Here is a 15,304-nt window from a genome sequence, read left to right on the forward strand (position 1 = left end):
TTTCTCTGGTTTTAAAGCACGTGGGTTACATTTCAAAACATGGGTTACATTTCATGAATAGTTGCAGCATAAAAACGTCAGCATTGCAGAAGCCACGCAAATGGCAATAATGAGGAGTAGTTTACTGTGTCACGCTTAAAGACACGACCGCTAGGTAAAGAAGAAGACATGAAATAGTGATTGGCTCAGTTATTCAGTTGAAATCGGAGATCACGTAACATTAAATTCACGCTTACATCAACTCTGACAAACTCCGTTCCAAGGCTGTTAGTGGATAGAAATATCAGGCTGTCATTGGTTCCTGGTTTTGCCTTCATCTTTAGCGCAACATTAGTTGAGTGTTCACTTGTTATTGGCTGTGGAGCTGGGGCCACCTGACGTCTTTGTCTTGAGGATGATGACGATGACCAAGACCATGATGAAGACGACGATGATGATGAAGATAATGACGCGTCTGGCGTACTCCACGATGTCAATGAATACTGGGAATAACTGTTTTCTAAGTAGTAATTTCCAACAGCAGCTGTACAAAAAAGAAATTAAGAAAAAGAAATAAAAGGAACTCAAGTCATTCATTTTGATTGGCTATGCTGAGTTACAGGCTGAACGTTAAATTAATGAAATAATTTTCCTAAATATCATTATTTTGTGCCTAACCTCCATGATCAATATGGCGCGGAATTATTCAATGCGCCTGTAAACCAAAACGATGACAAAGTCATGACCCATTCAAATTGAAGACATTTCTGTGGCCAGGGAAGACAGTTCAAGCTGACTAGATTCCTGTAATCCTCACAGTCTTTTCCAGGCTTAATTTTAATCTTGATCCCAACGTTACACTTTAATCCCTAACCTCAATTACAGAATAAATCTGAATTTTAAACTAATTTGTCTCATTTTCAAGTTTCTCAATTTCATTTTCAATCTTAATTTCAATTTTAATCTCAATGTCAAACTCAATCCTAAAAACTTCAAATCCAACTCAGTCGTAGCTCAATCTCAATTTTCTCTTAATCGCAATCTCGATGTCAATTTCAATCTTAATTTAAATTCTTTTAAACACAATCTTAATCCTAATCTTAATTTCATTTTCAACTGACTTTCAATCTCAATGCCAATTGCAGTTTTCTCAATCTTAATCTCAATTTCAATTTCAATTCTCTTAAAAAATCTCAATCTCAATCTTGATCACCGTTATCTCAATCTCAGCCAACATCTTTCAGCCTTACATGCGGAATACAACAGATTTGTTTAGAGGCCCTCAATGAGGAAGATCATCTAAAATCGTAAACTGGCTATTTTGTCATGAGTGCATATGCTAAATAACTTGTAATTGTCTTATCCTAAAGCTTCTCACGTTGTAAATTTCGGCCCTTCGAGTTTGGATTCCTAACTATTGCTGCAACCTTGTTGAGAGATTATATGTTGATCACAATGCCCACTTACTTGTCAAACAGTCCTGCCCCGAGTATCCCACATCACAGACACACACGCTCTTCTTGGTCAGGTACGGTTCACAGTATCCGTTATTATTACAGTAGGGGCACATCTCAGCTTTCTGGCAGCCCACGCGAGAATTCAAAACTTTCAGTGGTGTTTTAAGGTCGTACATATGTTGGTTGTTGGTTATCCTTCGTATACAGCCATCGAATCCCGTATAGTTCAGATTGGGATAAGAAATGCCTGGGTTCTCTACACCTCCGATTTGAAGCGGCCAAAGGCTGTTCAGGTAACTGAAAGTGACCAGATACAGTGGAATTAAACGAGGAAAGAGTTTTAAACTCTTTCATAAGGCATTAAAAATTCTCCTTTTAATAAAAACCGGATATTATATCTCCAGGCTTCTGTCCTTTTTCAAGGGTATCTAAAACTTAAAACAGTTTTTTTTGGGTACAACTGGACTCTTCGGATAATTTGGAAGGACAAAATCAGTACTAGTACACTAACAGTAAACTCGAAATATAACGTACACTTGATGCTCTAAGAGAAAGCGATACTTACTAGTTCTTTCCTCTCACTTTTCCTGTTATCTTACAGCCACTTTCATCTTCCACCAGCTCATCGCCTAATTGTGTCAATCGTGCATTCTTGCATCGGTCGACAATTAACGTGATCATCTAACGAATAACAGCAATTTATAGGTAAATTCACATTTCGTTGCAGAGCAGATCTTGGTGAATAACATATATGTGTTGTATTGTATTTTATTTTATTGCAACAATAGTTCATTTTTGACAGTCTTCACGATCAACTGATGTGACGCAGGTAAAGCGTTATATATTTTATACTACATTTTCTAAGCCTAATGCAGGGTCGTTAACCATGTATCGGGACATTTTGCACGTTATGTCATTAAGGAGCAAAGCGAAAAGCAAAAGTATTACAAATAAAATAACCACATCACTTAATACAAGTTTTTTTCTGCGTTATCATCAAGTCCTTATGTCTTTGGGGAAGCACGGATGGCGGAGTGGTGGGAACACTCGCCTCCCACCAATGTAGCCTAGGTTCGATTCCTGGACTCGGCGTCATATGTGGGTTGAGTTTGTTTTTGGTTTTCGTCTTTCCTCCGAGTGGTTTTCCCCTCTCCTCAAAAAACAACATTTCCAAATTCCAATTAGATCTGAAAAGTGCCCCCAATTAGTGCTCTGCGCTGAATCCATTGGCACTTAAATAAAGTGATTTATTTATTTTAAATTTAGTTTTGCTTTGAACTGTGATAGATTGTTCACGTTAGCTACCTTATTTGAGATGAATTTGAACTTGGTCGAGAGTAGAAAACCGCGGATGCATCCTGCACTAATTTTTATAACACCATACCTTTAACTCCTGCCGCACTTCAATATGATGCCATTCTCCATCATCCAGGCTGGCACCACGAGACATGGTAAGTATTAAAGGCTCGGCTCCTAAGGATATGACGACACGGATGAACCCACCATACAGCACAATGGCCATGAAATCACGTGACTCGCCTGCAAGCACTGCAAAAGGAAAACCAATGATGTCACTGCAGGACACAATCAAGACTCTCTCTTGCTCACAATATGAGCAGCTCCCAGTTGGCTTGATAGCTCAGTTGGTAGAGCACTGCACTGGCATCGCACCGGAATCCTGTTCAAGCGTGAATTTTTTTCAGGCTTTCTTTTCGCAACTGCTTAAGTTGCGTACTAACTGCGAGGATCTTTCTTCTATTTAACCTTTCATCCGCAGTTCAATATATGATGTTTCATATATTCATATTCACTCTCTCTTGCTGTACGTTCTTTAGTGGTTATGGTATTGGTATTATGGCATAGTAATGTTTATGGTATTATGGTATGGTAATGGTAATCTTGCATCCCAGATCTTAGGTTTGATATCGTGGGGTAAATTTTATGGCCTGACCGTTCAATTAAATGTTGTGGGGCACTGCTTTCCGATGTGTAAAACGAGTTGACAGATTGTTCTTCAATAAAGAGACAGGCAAAGAGTTTCATTCCTTATTTTTCTTGATACTGTTAGAAAGGGATGGAATAAAGTGACATGTCTATCCTTTTATCACAAAATAGTGATTTTGTTATACAAGGTGTGTTAAACGGGCAGTGCACCCAGTTTTGGTGCATCTTTAAATCTTTCTCTGAGAAATTGCTTGGTATTTTTAGACAGAAGGTTCTTTATCAAATATTTGAGCAGTTTTGAACAAAATACAGCAAAATCTCTGTGAAAACGCCCCTTTAATAACAAACATGTACTCAGTTAAAACATGAGCAGCAGTGCTTTATCGGGATTTAAAGCCACTAGGCGCAGCCGAGTGGTTTTAAACCCAATAAAACACGTGCTGCTCGTGTTTTAAACGGCTTCAAAAACATTCCTGGAAAAGAGTGTGTCAAGAGAGTTCATAATAATGATGCTTTTGTGTAAGTTAGAAATTAGCATACGAGAAAAACATTAAACACCGCATACTGATATGGAGGAGGTTTTATCGGGTTTTAAAACCACTGCACGCGATGTTTTATCGACCATTTGATAGGTCAATGAGCTTATGAATTATCAATGAGTTTTTGAATGATATTTAATGCAGGAGACCATCATGAAGGAACGAACCTTCGACCAAAGGCCCTTGATAAAGTAAAAGTCCATCTGGTACAGATGTTGTAAACTCCAGCTGCACGACGCTCCTTTCGTACGCCACAAGCGTCTGGAGCCAGATGTAAGATGTCCCCAGACCTCCCTCAAACGTGCGCGTCGTTTCCTGGCATTGAGGCCCGGTGACGAGACCATCGAACTTGTGTTCACATTTGCATATAAAACCTACATGAAATAAATTGAGAAATGAAGATGTCATCAAAAGCGGACACGTGATGCATCCTTTTATATTTCTTTCCATTTATATACTGCCGTGACCTACAGAACGCTTTATTAAAGGCCCACATTCACCCAAGATGTATTGCGCGCCGCTAGGAACAGTTTTCATATATGAACCCCCCCCCCCCCTTTATTTGAGCAGGAGTCGAGTGAGAAAGCAATAAGCGATCACGAATATTCTTTCCCTCCAGCACTAGTCGTAGAGGAAACCCGCATGAACTGCTTGAGTTCGTACAGCCAATAAGATCACGTGTTTGGACAATAGAGCATTTCAAAACAAAAACAAACGACCGCAATGATTCTTGGGTGAAGGTGGGCCTTTAAACAACCGCGAAAAGCCCGTATATCGCAGGGATTCAATTCATTCTGGCTGCCTAATCACTTAGCAAAACTGAATATCTTCACAAAAACATTATTGATGCTAGTAGGCTTGTTTACCTGTTTTGTCCCCTTCTGTTATCACTAGTTATGTAATCCTTTTTTAAAACTTTTATTTAATTGATGTAGGATTTTATTGTCTTTATTGTCGCGTCTTTTTGTCTTTAGCTGTTGTTGTTTTGCATTTTAATTTAAGTAGATAAATTATGATCATCCGGGTGAGTGTAGTCCTGAGAAGGACTGTTTGTGGTGACTTTGATTGACGTTTCGACAACCTGGGCGGAAGTCATCTTCAGAGACTCTGAAGATGACTTCCGCTCATGTTGTTGAAACGTCAGTCAAAGTCACCACAAACAGTCCTTCTCAGGACTACACTCAACCGGATGATCATAATTTACATACTTATGACATGACTCCTGGGTTCAAACCATTTACAATTTCATTTTAATTTAGAAGTTTATCTTGCTGTAGGACACGTTGTATCGCTAGTAGTGTTCTCTAGTCGTTTCGCTGTGGTTTTAAGATTTTTGTTCTGTAAAATCACTGATAAGATACGTTTGTTTTTTCTAGTTTAGTTTGGGTTTTCATGTTCATTTAATTGTATTTCGTTTCTTTTAACTTTATTTATTTCTTTTTATTTCAAAGAACTGCTGCGGGGCAACTTTTCCTCGTGTAGGAAATGAGTGATTAGTATACGGTGAATTCAAGAACAGAAAGTGTGCTGAGTTGATTGCCGGCGGCTACACCGTCTCTCTTTAGAGAAGATTCAAGACGCGAGTTGTAAAGTCACGTCGGAGTCCAACACGAAAAGCAGTCAGTCAGGGAGCTTACTCCTCATGCAACACGGAAACAAACTGGGTATGCCAAACCACTTGCATTAGCAAAGGGGTGGGGGGTCGCTGGGTGTGTTTTCTCGCTGTAGTATATAACAAATTTTTGGCTTACTTGTGACTGCAGTATTTAAAACCCCAGGCCTTAGAGAATCGTGCACCTATTTCGTCTGGAAAGTTTGTGTTAGCAAGTGAAATGCTAATATTATTCTTGTAATAGGACAAAAAAACATACAAGAAAATGCCTTAAAGGTGCCGAAAAAAATAACGCTAGTGAAATAATTAGGTCCACTGATGCGCATGAAAACAGATTGTGGTAATGGTTTCATAAGGACTCACACACTGCATTGGCCAAGCACGAACCACCGACTTTCGAATCTTCAGACATGGAGAGTTCGATCCAAAACCAAAAAAGCGAACGCACCTCCAGAAAAACTAAGGTAACAACGCAGGAAAAGGAGAATTTGTAATAGTGAAAACAATACAAACCTTCTGGTTGTACATCATGACATATTCCATTATTGAGACAAGGTTTGTCTGCGCATGTCCGCGGAAGCGATTTTATAAGGGACTCGTACGTGGCTTCCAGCTTCAGGTCAATTGACACAAACGTCAAAGATACTGGGGGCGCGGGAAACTGGCCGTAATCACCGCTGATCACAGTAAATGCATATCCAGCTTGCACTTTGTTTTGGCAGGCACCTGTTTTGTTGGCTTCTTGAGCGCACTTGTCGATTCCAAAAGCACTAACTGTTAAACCTAGAATTGATAAGGAAAGCAGCATCAGTAATCATCCGGGTGAACAAGAATGCGACCACCATGCTTCCGTTAAAATATTATCAAGCTATTTGATATCTACAGTTTACGGGTGGTGAGTGAAAAATCTATACTGATTAGAGCAGACGGTTCCGTCTATTTTCTCGCCGGCTCTCTTAATAGAACATTGTCCGTTGACGACTTTTTTCCCTTAACTACTTAACTTTTAAGTACGTGACCGAGATTGTCTTTCTTCAATGAAATCTCTCATCCCCAGTTTAAATATACTTCACACACTTCTATAAAACTCCTATAAGGAAGTTCTTGCCCTGGACTCAACACAAGCGGTTTTAGAGGGGGTCGGCGGAGTAATATCTAGAAAACTAAAAAATAAACAACAACATTATATTCAGTTGTGACTGCGGACTCACCAATTTGTTGCAGAGATGCCCTATTTTCCAGCAGCTTTGTAAGGACATCTGTTGAGCTCATGAACTTAGAGGGATATAGAATGTTTCTGACCGCAAATTGTACGTTAATAGCATGATTGTTCACCAAATCCCTTTGAATGCTAAATATAAACACATCTGATGGAGCGCTAACGCCTCCAAGATTGGCCGTGAAGAACCTTGGTAACACTGTGTCCAGAATAGAATAATAGTCACCAACAAAGATGGTTTCTTTATGGATGTTCACGAACTGTACTGTACTGCTCATGCGCACGGCTACCTGGGAAATATTTTGAACGATGACGTAGATAGCAGAAAATGCAACCTTAGGTTGTGCCACATTTCTGTTCTTCTCTGTTATCTTTACAAAAAGACCGTAGAAGCCGATGGGAATGTCTTTTGGTGCAGACAAATTTCCTGTCCTAGTATCAATTGTAAAATAAGATCCAGGATTCTGGCTTGCAATTTGATAGCCGTTTTGATCCACTTCAAAGTCATTGTCTTGGTAGTAGGCTTTGCCTATTACACCGCCTGCAAACTGCCCCTGATACGCGTTCAACACGATTGTCATTGAAGCGTTAAAAGGCTCGTTATTGTTGATGGAGTCTTTAATTTGGATGTACACAATGGTGAGATTAGACATGGATGGATTACCACTGTCCGTCGCTTCCACCCATATTTCCCATTCTTGTTTTTCTTCGTATTTGAACATCCCATTAGAGTATATTTCTGCTGTGTTAGGCCTTACAACGAAGTTGTCATTAACTGTACCATTAATTATCCTGTAAGAAAACGGAGCGCCATTGGACGGTTCATCCGGGTCATAAGCGTTAAGAGTGACAACAAACTGAGGATCAGCGATATTTTCGAAAATGCTTCCTACGTAGAAAGGTGGGACGAAATGCGGTCCATTGTCATTGACGTCCAGAACTGTGACTGTTACGACACAAATGTCAAAGAGTCCATCTTCATCTTTGGCTACTATTTCTAAAGTGTAGGTATCCAGTGTCTCGCGGTCTAGTGCTGCTGTCGTGTATAAAATTCCCAAATGTCGGTCATTTGGATCCGATTTGACATCAAAGATGTCTGCGCGATCCCCGAATATAACTTCAAAAAACAGCGGCGTCTCGATGGCTGTGTCGCCATCCGTGGTTGTGAGAGTCAACAGAGATGTTCCAATGGCTACATTTTCGTAAATGGAGGTAAGATAATTGTCTGGTTCAAACACCGGGGGATGATCATTAGCGTCCAGTATGGTGATATCCACAGTTGCAAGTTCCGAGGTTGTCATCTGGGGAATTCCTTGGTCAGATACGTTAATCTTCAGGGTGTAACTGCTCTTTGATTCAAAGTCCAATGCACCTGAAACCATGATCTGTCCAGTAGAAGGGTCGATATAAAACGCATAAGGCTCGTTACCAGCCACGATGGTGAACTCAAACTTGGCATTGAATCCGATGTCACCGTCCGTAGCATTGACAGTGGTGACGTAAAATCCAGGAAAGGCGTTTTCCGGCACAGAAGTACTATACTCCTTGGGATTAAACTGCGGTTGGTGATCATTGGCATCTTGTATTTTTATGGTCACGACTGTAGTTCCACTGAGCTCGGGCACGCCATGGTCAGTCGCCCTGATAGTGATGTTATATTCGTTATCTTCCTCCTCCCTGTCAAATGTCGTTCTGGTGGATATAAGCGCTGTTGTTTCGTCAACTGCAAATCTTCCCTCGCTATCGTCATCTAAAGTATACCTTATCTTGGTGTTGCCGCGTGTTGAAGGGTCATCTTCATCTACGGCCTGTACCACAATCACGCTTGTCCCCGTGGGTTTGTTTTCTTCTACCGTGCCGATATACGGTGGGTTTGGGAAATACGGAGCTTTGTCGTTGAAATCAACGACAACAATCTTTAAGCAAAGAAAAGATATTGCAATGTGTAAGAAAAGAGAATCAGACTAAACTGGTTTGAAGGGGTAAAACCATTTGTCCCCGCCAAGAGTAAATATGGGGTCCCAAATTTCAACCTGTCCTTGCTTTGTAAAGATCTGGCCCTTACCCGTTGTGCCAGGGACCTAGGAGTGATTTTTGATGATCAGCTTACCTTCAGTGATCATACTGTTAAGACCGTGTCATCCTGTATGTCAAGCCTGACCCAAATAAATCCTGCCAAGCATGCTTTCGACAAAGACTTACTCGTAACCATAATTAAGGGTTTAGTTTTCAGTAAAATGTTTTATTGTTAAAGCGTATGGTCAAACACTTCCGTTACTAATATCAACAAGTTACAGGCTATTCAGAACTCTGCTGCCCGCATAGTGACCAGATCAAGAAAATTCGACCATATTACAACAGCTTAAACAGCTTCGTTGGATGCCAGTTAAATACTATTTAGTTTATTTGACGCCTTATTGACATTTAAGTGCATGAACGGTATGGCACCGAGTAACCTTGGTTCCAGATTTAACAAGAGGGGCATGATTAGAGGCCGCTCGACTCGCAATGCAAATTTACTGGACATACCACGCCATAAGACTGCTACGGGCCAGCGAAGCTTTTTATACCGCGCAGTAACCATTTGGAATAACTTACCTAGTGATATAAAATTGAGCTTCTCAACGAACATTTTAAGCGCAAGTTAATAAATTATCTTCTAACGAGTCGATTTTAATTTTTTTTTAATATTTTATTTTTAACATTATTATTATTTTTTCTTTTAAATTGCATTGTAATTATTGTAATTATTAGATAGTTTTTAGGCTCTGAAAAGCCCCCCCCCCCCCCCCCCCCGGGAGAGTTTAATAAATTATTGTATTGTATTATTCCTCGCGGAGCGAGGTTAATAAATTTGTCCGGCCGAGCCGGCCCGAGCGGCGCTAAGCCGAGCGAATGCGAGCGAAAAGTATATTTATATATATGTTTATATTTTTGAAGGTGTCCGCACTGTTGCCTAGCAACAGTGAAAAACAAAGTATGAATGACGTCAGACTGTCTGGCGTCATCTGGAGCAAAATTTGCATACATCGGGAAAAAAAAGCGTGCATGATCAAATTTCAACTGCAATGTTTATCAATATTCACTGGATACAGAACTATCTCTCAAGAATCTTTTCCCTTTCTTTTAGAAATCTTTTTTGTGAAAGATTGCATTGAAGAAATTACACGTTTTGTGGCCGCGGTAAAATAATTTTCCGTGGGAAATAAATTCATCAAACACGACAGCGCTGCATGCCCGTTGTACATTACGTCGCGTCAGAAATAGATTTTCAACCGCAAACTAGCCTGTGGAACTACGACAAGACCATGCTCATCAAAAAATCCTATGCCCCATTTAATCTCCTCATTTGATGCTGCAATACGAGTAAAGAGGGCTTTCCACCCAGCCCCAGCTTCGCGAGGTTTTGCGAGTCACGTATTTCTAGTTGTATTGTCTTCGTTCGTCCCAAGTAGTCCAAAAGGTACCGTTTCTGTTGAATAAATAAAGTGAGGCATAGCCTTGCGACCATCTTTTTTTGATCGTGCTCAACTTTGCCTTCGTGTAGACAATTCGCTACCTTAAAACCTGTCCGACCTTCTTGAAAACACGACCAAATTATCAATCAAGTGACGAATCCTGATCAGATATAACTAAGTACGCCTTCCACTACTGTATAGAAAAACGAAAATAGAGCACATAACTGGTGTTAACCATACCACACCTTAATTCCAGCCACTCCAATGTGCTTTCCATCTGAAGCTAGGACTGTGAAATACAATACCGGCGTCTTTTCTCTGTCCAGCGGTGTTCCTCCAATGTGTATGTCCCCAGTCCTCCTCCCAATAGTAAAGTACTGCTGACCCACTTGGTCCAAGGAATATGTAATGTCTTCTTGTGTGGTGTCGATGTCACTGGCAGACACAGTAAGTATAACTAGGTTCGGATTCCGTGGACTGCCTTCCAGAACTGTCGCCTGGTAACGAAGCTGGTTGAACACTGGTGCGTTGTCATTGACGTCACGCACCTAACAGCCAATGACAACAAACAAACAAACAAAAGCATTTAATCTCTTTTGTTTTGCTTATTGGTAAAATAGTAACAGATATTCTGTCATTGCCATGTCGCTTTACTTGCTGTCACACCTAACTGGGAGCCTTAGCAACAATAACGACGACGACGGAAGCGGCTAAACATCGGTTGCGCCCTTCCGTGAGATTCCCCTTGTAAAATTAATACATGTTTAATTTCCTTTTTTCTTCGCCGTATACCCTGGAAATATAAAAATAAAAGTGTCAAGACAAGGACCTCTATCAGATAGAGTTTGAACCTTTGCGCCGTTTATACTGTGTTAATGTCATCCAGATAAAAATTTCCTTCTTGGAAAAGAATCATCAATATGGTAAAAGAACGACAAGGCAAATAGAATTCCAAAGCTTCGTACTTGTTGAAAATTGACGACAACTAATATTTTTCTCATTACTTGAACACAATAGTTACCAGGAAACCTCCTTACTTTGATGGAAACTGTTGCAGGTTGGCTGATTGATCTGCCATCTGTTGCCATGACTGTAAGGGTGTACTCCTTAGTAGTTTCATAGTCCAGTCTGTTTTCAGTAATAAGTTCTCCTCCAATGGGAGAAATCTTATTTATTACAGTAAATGCATGCCCTTGATTTCCTTCCGAAATAAAAAAATTCACTCTTGTATTGAGACCAATGTCACCGTCTGTAACGGTGAAGAAATGTAAAACTTCACCCAGAGGAACATCTTCATTAACTGCTAGAGAATACTCCGTAGGTTCAAACGTTGGTCCCACATCGTTATCATCAACGACCTCGATGTCCACAAACGTGCTAGACTTCAATGGTGGATTTCCTTTATCACTCGCTTCTACAACTAGAAGAAAGTGGGACTGCTCCGCGATCTCACGATCAAATGGTTCTGTAGTACTTATGACACCCGTGACGGGATCAATGGTGAAATACTGATGGTCCGATTTCTGAACGATGGAGTAAGTGATCTAAAAAGAAAAACAAAAATCTTATTGATGTGGTATGTCCAGAAATGCATGCTAATAAGATGCATGAACTGTATGATAGACATCACAAGCTAGGTGTACCCTAACCTTAACTCTTACTAAATCACTAATAATTCTGTTAAACATGAAGTCATATGAAAATGACAAAAAGTTCTGTCTTATACACAGTACTCAAACTCGGGGCTAGGTTTATTTTTGGACATAAATGACACATCTTTCAGATTTTTCTAGCGTACAACACCAGTCACTGAACTGATTTTCATGTTTTTTTTTTTTTTCAGCTTGAGAAAAGATTCTGGGATCGTCCTTGTTAAACGAGAAGAACAGATCAAATAGTATTAATTCAAACTCTTTGAAACTTAACGACGACGTGAAAGTATATTGTCTATCTATAGACTGGAGGAGTCGGACAAGGTGACTCCTGCAAGAAAGGAAAAGGGTTTGAAAGTCCATCGTACACGCATGCTCTGTTTTAAGAGTAACTCCTCTTAAGTTATCCTTAGATCAATCGAATGCAGATCGTAGGAAAGCGTTGTAAACAAAAGTGACTTCCTGATGAAAGCGGTGTTATCAGTTATCAAGGGGAGCAGCCGTGTGGTAACCCCTCGTGGAAAACGATGACATGACTATGACATAATACCCAAACCGTGGCGCGCTAAAATAAAAAAAAATTGTCAACGTTGTATATTATAGTATTTCACTACGAGGTCACTCTTATTAAAGGGGAAGTATCATGGGGATTTGATCTCTTTTGTTAAAAATGGTGAAATAAGACCTTCACTTTGCTACAAAATAATTCTAGAGCAACTAGAGGAGAGAAATCAACTCAGTTCTTGAAAGGAACAACTCGTACACTGTTCTAGCGCATTTTGGAAACAAAAATAAGAAAAACTTGAAAAACATTAGCCTAACATTTTTCAAGTTTCAATCCATTCCGACCTACTCTGTCTCTAGCCAGAGGCACTAATCGACAGTTTTATTACACTGGGGTGATAATTTATAACAAAACTAGACAATTATTTTTTTTGTTTCTGTTGACAGACAAACATTTTAGGGTTTTAAAATGACATCAAATTATCGTGATACTTCCCCTTTAATGTTGGCTTCTAATACCAGCCAGGGGTCTTGTTGCTGCCGGCATTGATCATGACTAGTCTTCAATAAGATAAAATGTCAGTGAAACAATGCGTGTATTGGGCATGGTGGTACAGAAAAGCATGAATGAAATAAAATAATTCCCTTAGTTATCTTCTCTTGGCAAGTTACTCATACATTACCTCAGCCGCTGAACCTCCGTCGGCGTCATCGGCGCGAACATGAATGACTGGCGTACCTGCAGGCGAATTCTCGAGAACTCTGCCGTCGTAACTTTCCGTTCGGAAAATTGGCGAGTTGTCATTTAAATCTTTGACTTCGATCTCAACAAGGCAAGTAGAGAACAGTTGATCACTCTCGCGAGCTCGGAACTGCATTCGATATATCTCGCCCATTTCGTGATCGAACGATTTCCCTCCTGAAAGGATTCTTCCGTTTGTGGGCTCGATATGGAAATACTCAGAGGCATCTGCCCAAGTCCACATAGGAATGTATCTTAAATCTTTGTTATTCATAGAATTTGCCACGAGTTGTACAATGAACGTATCTGCCAACAAATAAAGAAGATAAATATACTATTTAGAATTACACAGAGTAGCCGTTCTTAAAATTACCACAGTGTTTCTAGATCTAGCAAGATTTTGTGGAACGATGAAGAGTCGCAGTTTGCTTTACTTATATTTCAAATGCGGATCTGGAGATCAAGCAACAGAAACAACGGCTAACGAGAGCAACAACAACAACAACAACAACAATAACAATAACAATAACAATAACAATAACAATAACAATAACAATAACAATAACAATAACAATAACAATAACAATAACAATAACAATAACAATAACAATAACAATAACAATAACAATAACAATAACAACAATAACAAAAACAACAGGAAACAAAACAAAACAAAACAAAAGATAGCAAACACTGACCCAATCAAAATGTGTCAGTGAAAGTAAAATTGATATTTCCACGTGGCAAGTCGACCTTTCAGCAGATCATTGGTCGATTACATTTTTGCACTTCCCTTTCCCTTATATTATTACCCTGGAATGACGGCGTATTTCATCGAGAAGAAAACTGAATGAACTTGGCTTAAACCCAGTCGCAAACCTGCCATCACAACTCCCAAAATGTAGTGAACGACAGTGAGGCTCCATGGGAAACTATATGAAAAACTTCAGGATCAACAGTTATGGAGGACACAATTATAGAGATTAAGCACCACGTTTACGACAAACGACAAGCGTAAGACTCGCATTCATGTTTTCTAGAAAAATATGAGTACATAGATGACAATAGTTTAAAATAATCCTGGCCTTTGGAGCTAACCGGAAACTACTCAAATTTACTGAGAAACTGACAACAGCGAGTGCTTAATGTAGGCTAAACATGGTCACGTGGTAATTTCTGCCGTTTGCCGCAAACGTGGTGCTTAGTCTCTCTAACGTAGGTAAATCTAGGATCAGGGTATGTTGGCGAGAAGTGTTCTCCCTGGTAAACCTCCACGACCACTAAGTTAATATGAAGTAATAAAACTGATGAAAACGCCTTCCATACATAATTAGACTTTATTATGTGTGCCATTAATTTTGATTATCTTCGCTCTGGTGAAAGGTTAACACTCAAAACGTCAGCACTCGAATCTCTTTGCGGTGGCCAATTTATCTTTAGTTATCAACTCTGCTGATACACCAAACATTCATTTCTATCCCCCAACGATGCAGCACCGCAGTTTCTTTAGAAACTTACCCTCTTATCCGTTTGGTAAAATCACAGTTATGTGTGACTATAAAGCAGAGAGTATAAGAAGAGAAATTAAGCCGGCTTCCGACATAGCAACCCACGGATTTTTAGGCAAGATTATTCAATGCAATCACTCTGAAGAACAAAAGGGAACGATCCCGGCTGTGAAATATGAATAAAATTATTCAGATTAAGTTATGCATACGCTGTTTGTTAGTCACCGTTAACTTTGCAGGCATACCTGGCTTGCTATTTTCATTTATGCTGCCTCTGAACACTGACTGTGTGAACTTAGGAGGTTGCAGGTCTGTAACAAAAATGCGAATTTTCGTTTCTCGTCTACCGTAATTCGTTTCTCCCACTGTCATAGGCTCTGTATTCGACGCTTCCACGTGATAATTCAGTTCTCCAACGAACGACTTTAATGATACTTTGGTTGATATTACTCCTTTCTCGGAGATATCAAACTTGTCGTTAACTTCGGTGAAGCGGTATGCGACTTTGCTGTTGATTTCTGAATCCAAGTCAAAGGCATGGACCGTCATAATCGAAGTTCCAATGCTTGCGTCTTGCCACACACTTCCTTCGTATTGATGTGTTTTGAAAAAAGGATAATTGTCATTGACGTCTTCGATTGTGACAATGATCTTGCAGTACCTGAGAATATGATAATTCCGCAAAAACAT

At 39.8% G+C, this 15,304-nt stretch overlaps 1 protein-coding gene across 1 annotated transcript in view; it reads right to left on the reverse strand.

Moving 5' to 3' along the window:
- Window positions 1-15,304, reverse strand: part of LOC146457634 (protocadherin-like protein) — a 40,740-nt gene that overhangs the window by 10,586 nt on the left and 14,850 nt on the right. The window contains exons 9-19 of the mRNA XM_085091648.1: window positions 14,860-15,275; window positions 13,048-13,412; window positions 11,246-11,752; window positions 10,454-10,756; window positions 6,743-8,666; window positions 6,045-6,314; window positions 4,087-4,293; window positions 2,821-2,984; window positions 2,002-2,117; window positions 1,447-1,733; window positions 237-523 (exon numbers count right to left, since the gene is read on the reverse strand). Coding sequence (XP_084947774.1) covers window positions 237-523; window positions 1,447-1,733; window positions 2,002-2,117; window positions 2,821-2,984; window positions 4,087-4,293; window positions 6,045-6,314; window positions 6,743-8,666; window positions 10,454-10,756; window positions 11,246-11,752; window positions 13,048-13,412; window positions 14,860-15,275 — 4,846 coding nt within the window. The remainder of the gene's footprint in view (window positions 1-236; window positions 524-1,446; window positions 1,734-2,001; window positions 2,118-2,820; window positions 2,985-4,086; window positions 4,294-6,044; window positions 6,315-6,742; window positions 8,667-10,453; window positions 10,757-11,245; window positions 11,753-13,047; window positions 13,413-14,859; window positions 15,276-15,304) is intronic.

The sequence above is a fragment of the Pavona decussata genome, unplaced genomic scaffold (assembly GCF_977016875.1).
Source record: "Pavona decussata unplaced genomic scaffold, jaPavDecu1.1 SCAFFOLD_238, whole genome shotgun sequence".
Classification (NCBI taxonomy): Eukaryota; Metazoa; Cnidaria; class Anthozoa; order Scleractinia; family Agariciidae; genus Pavona; species Pavona decussata.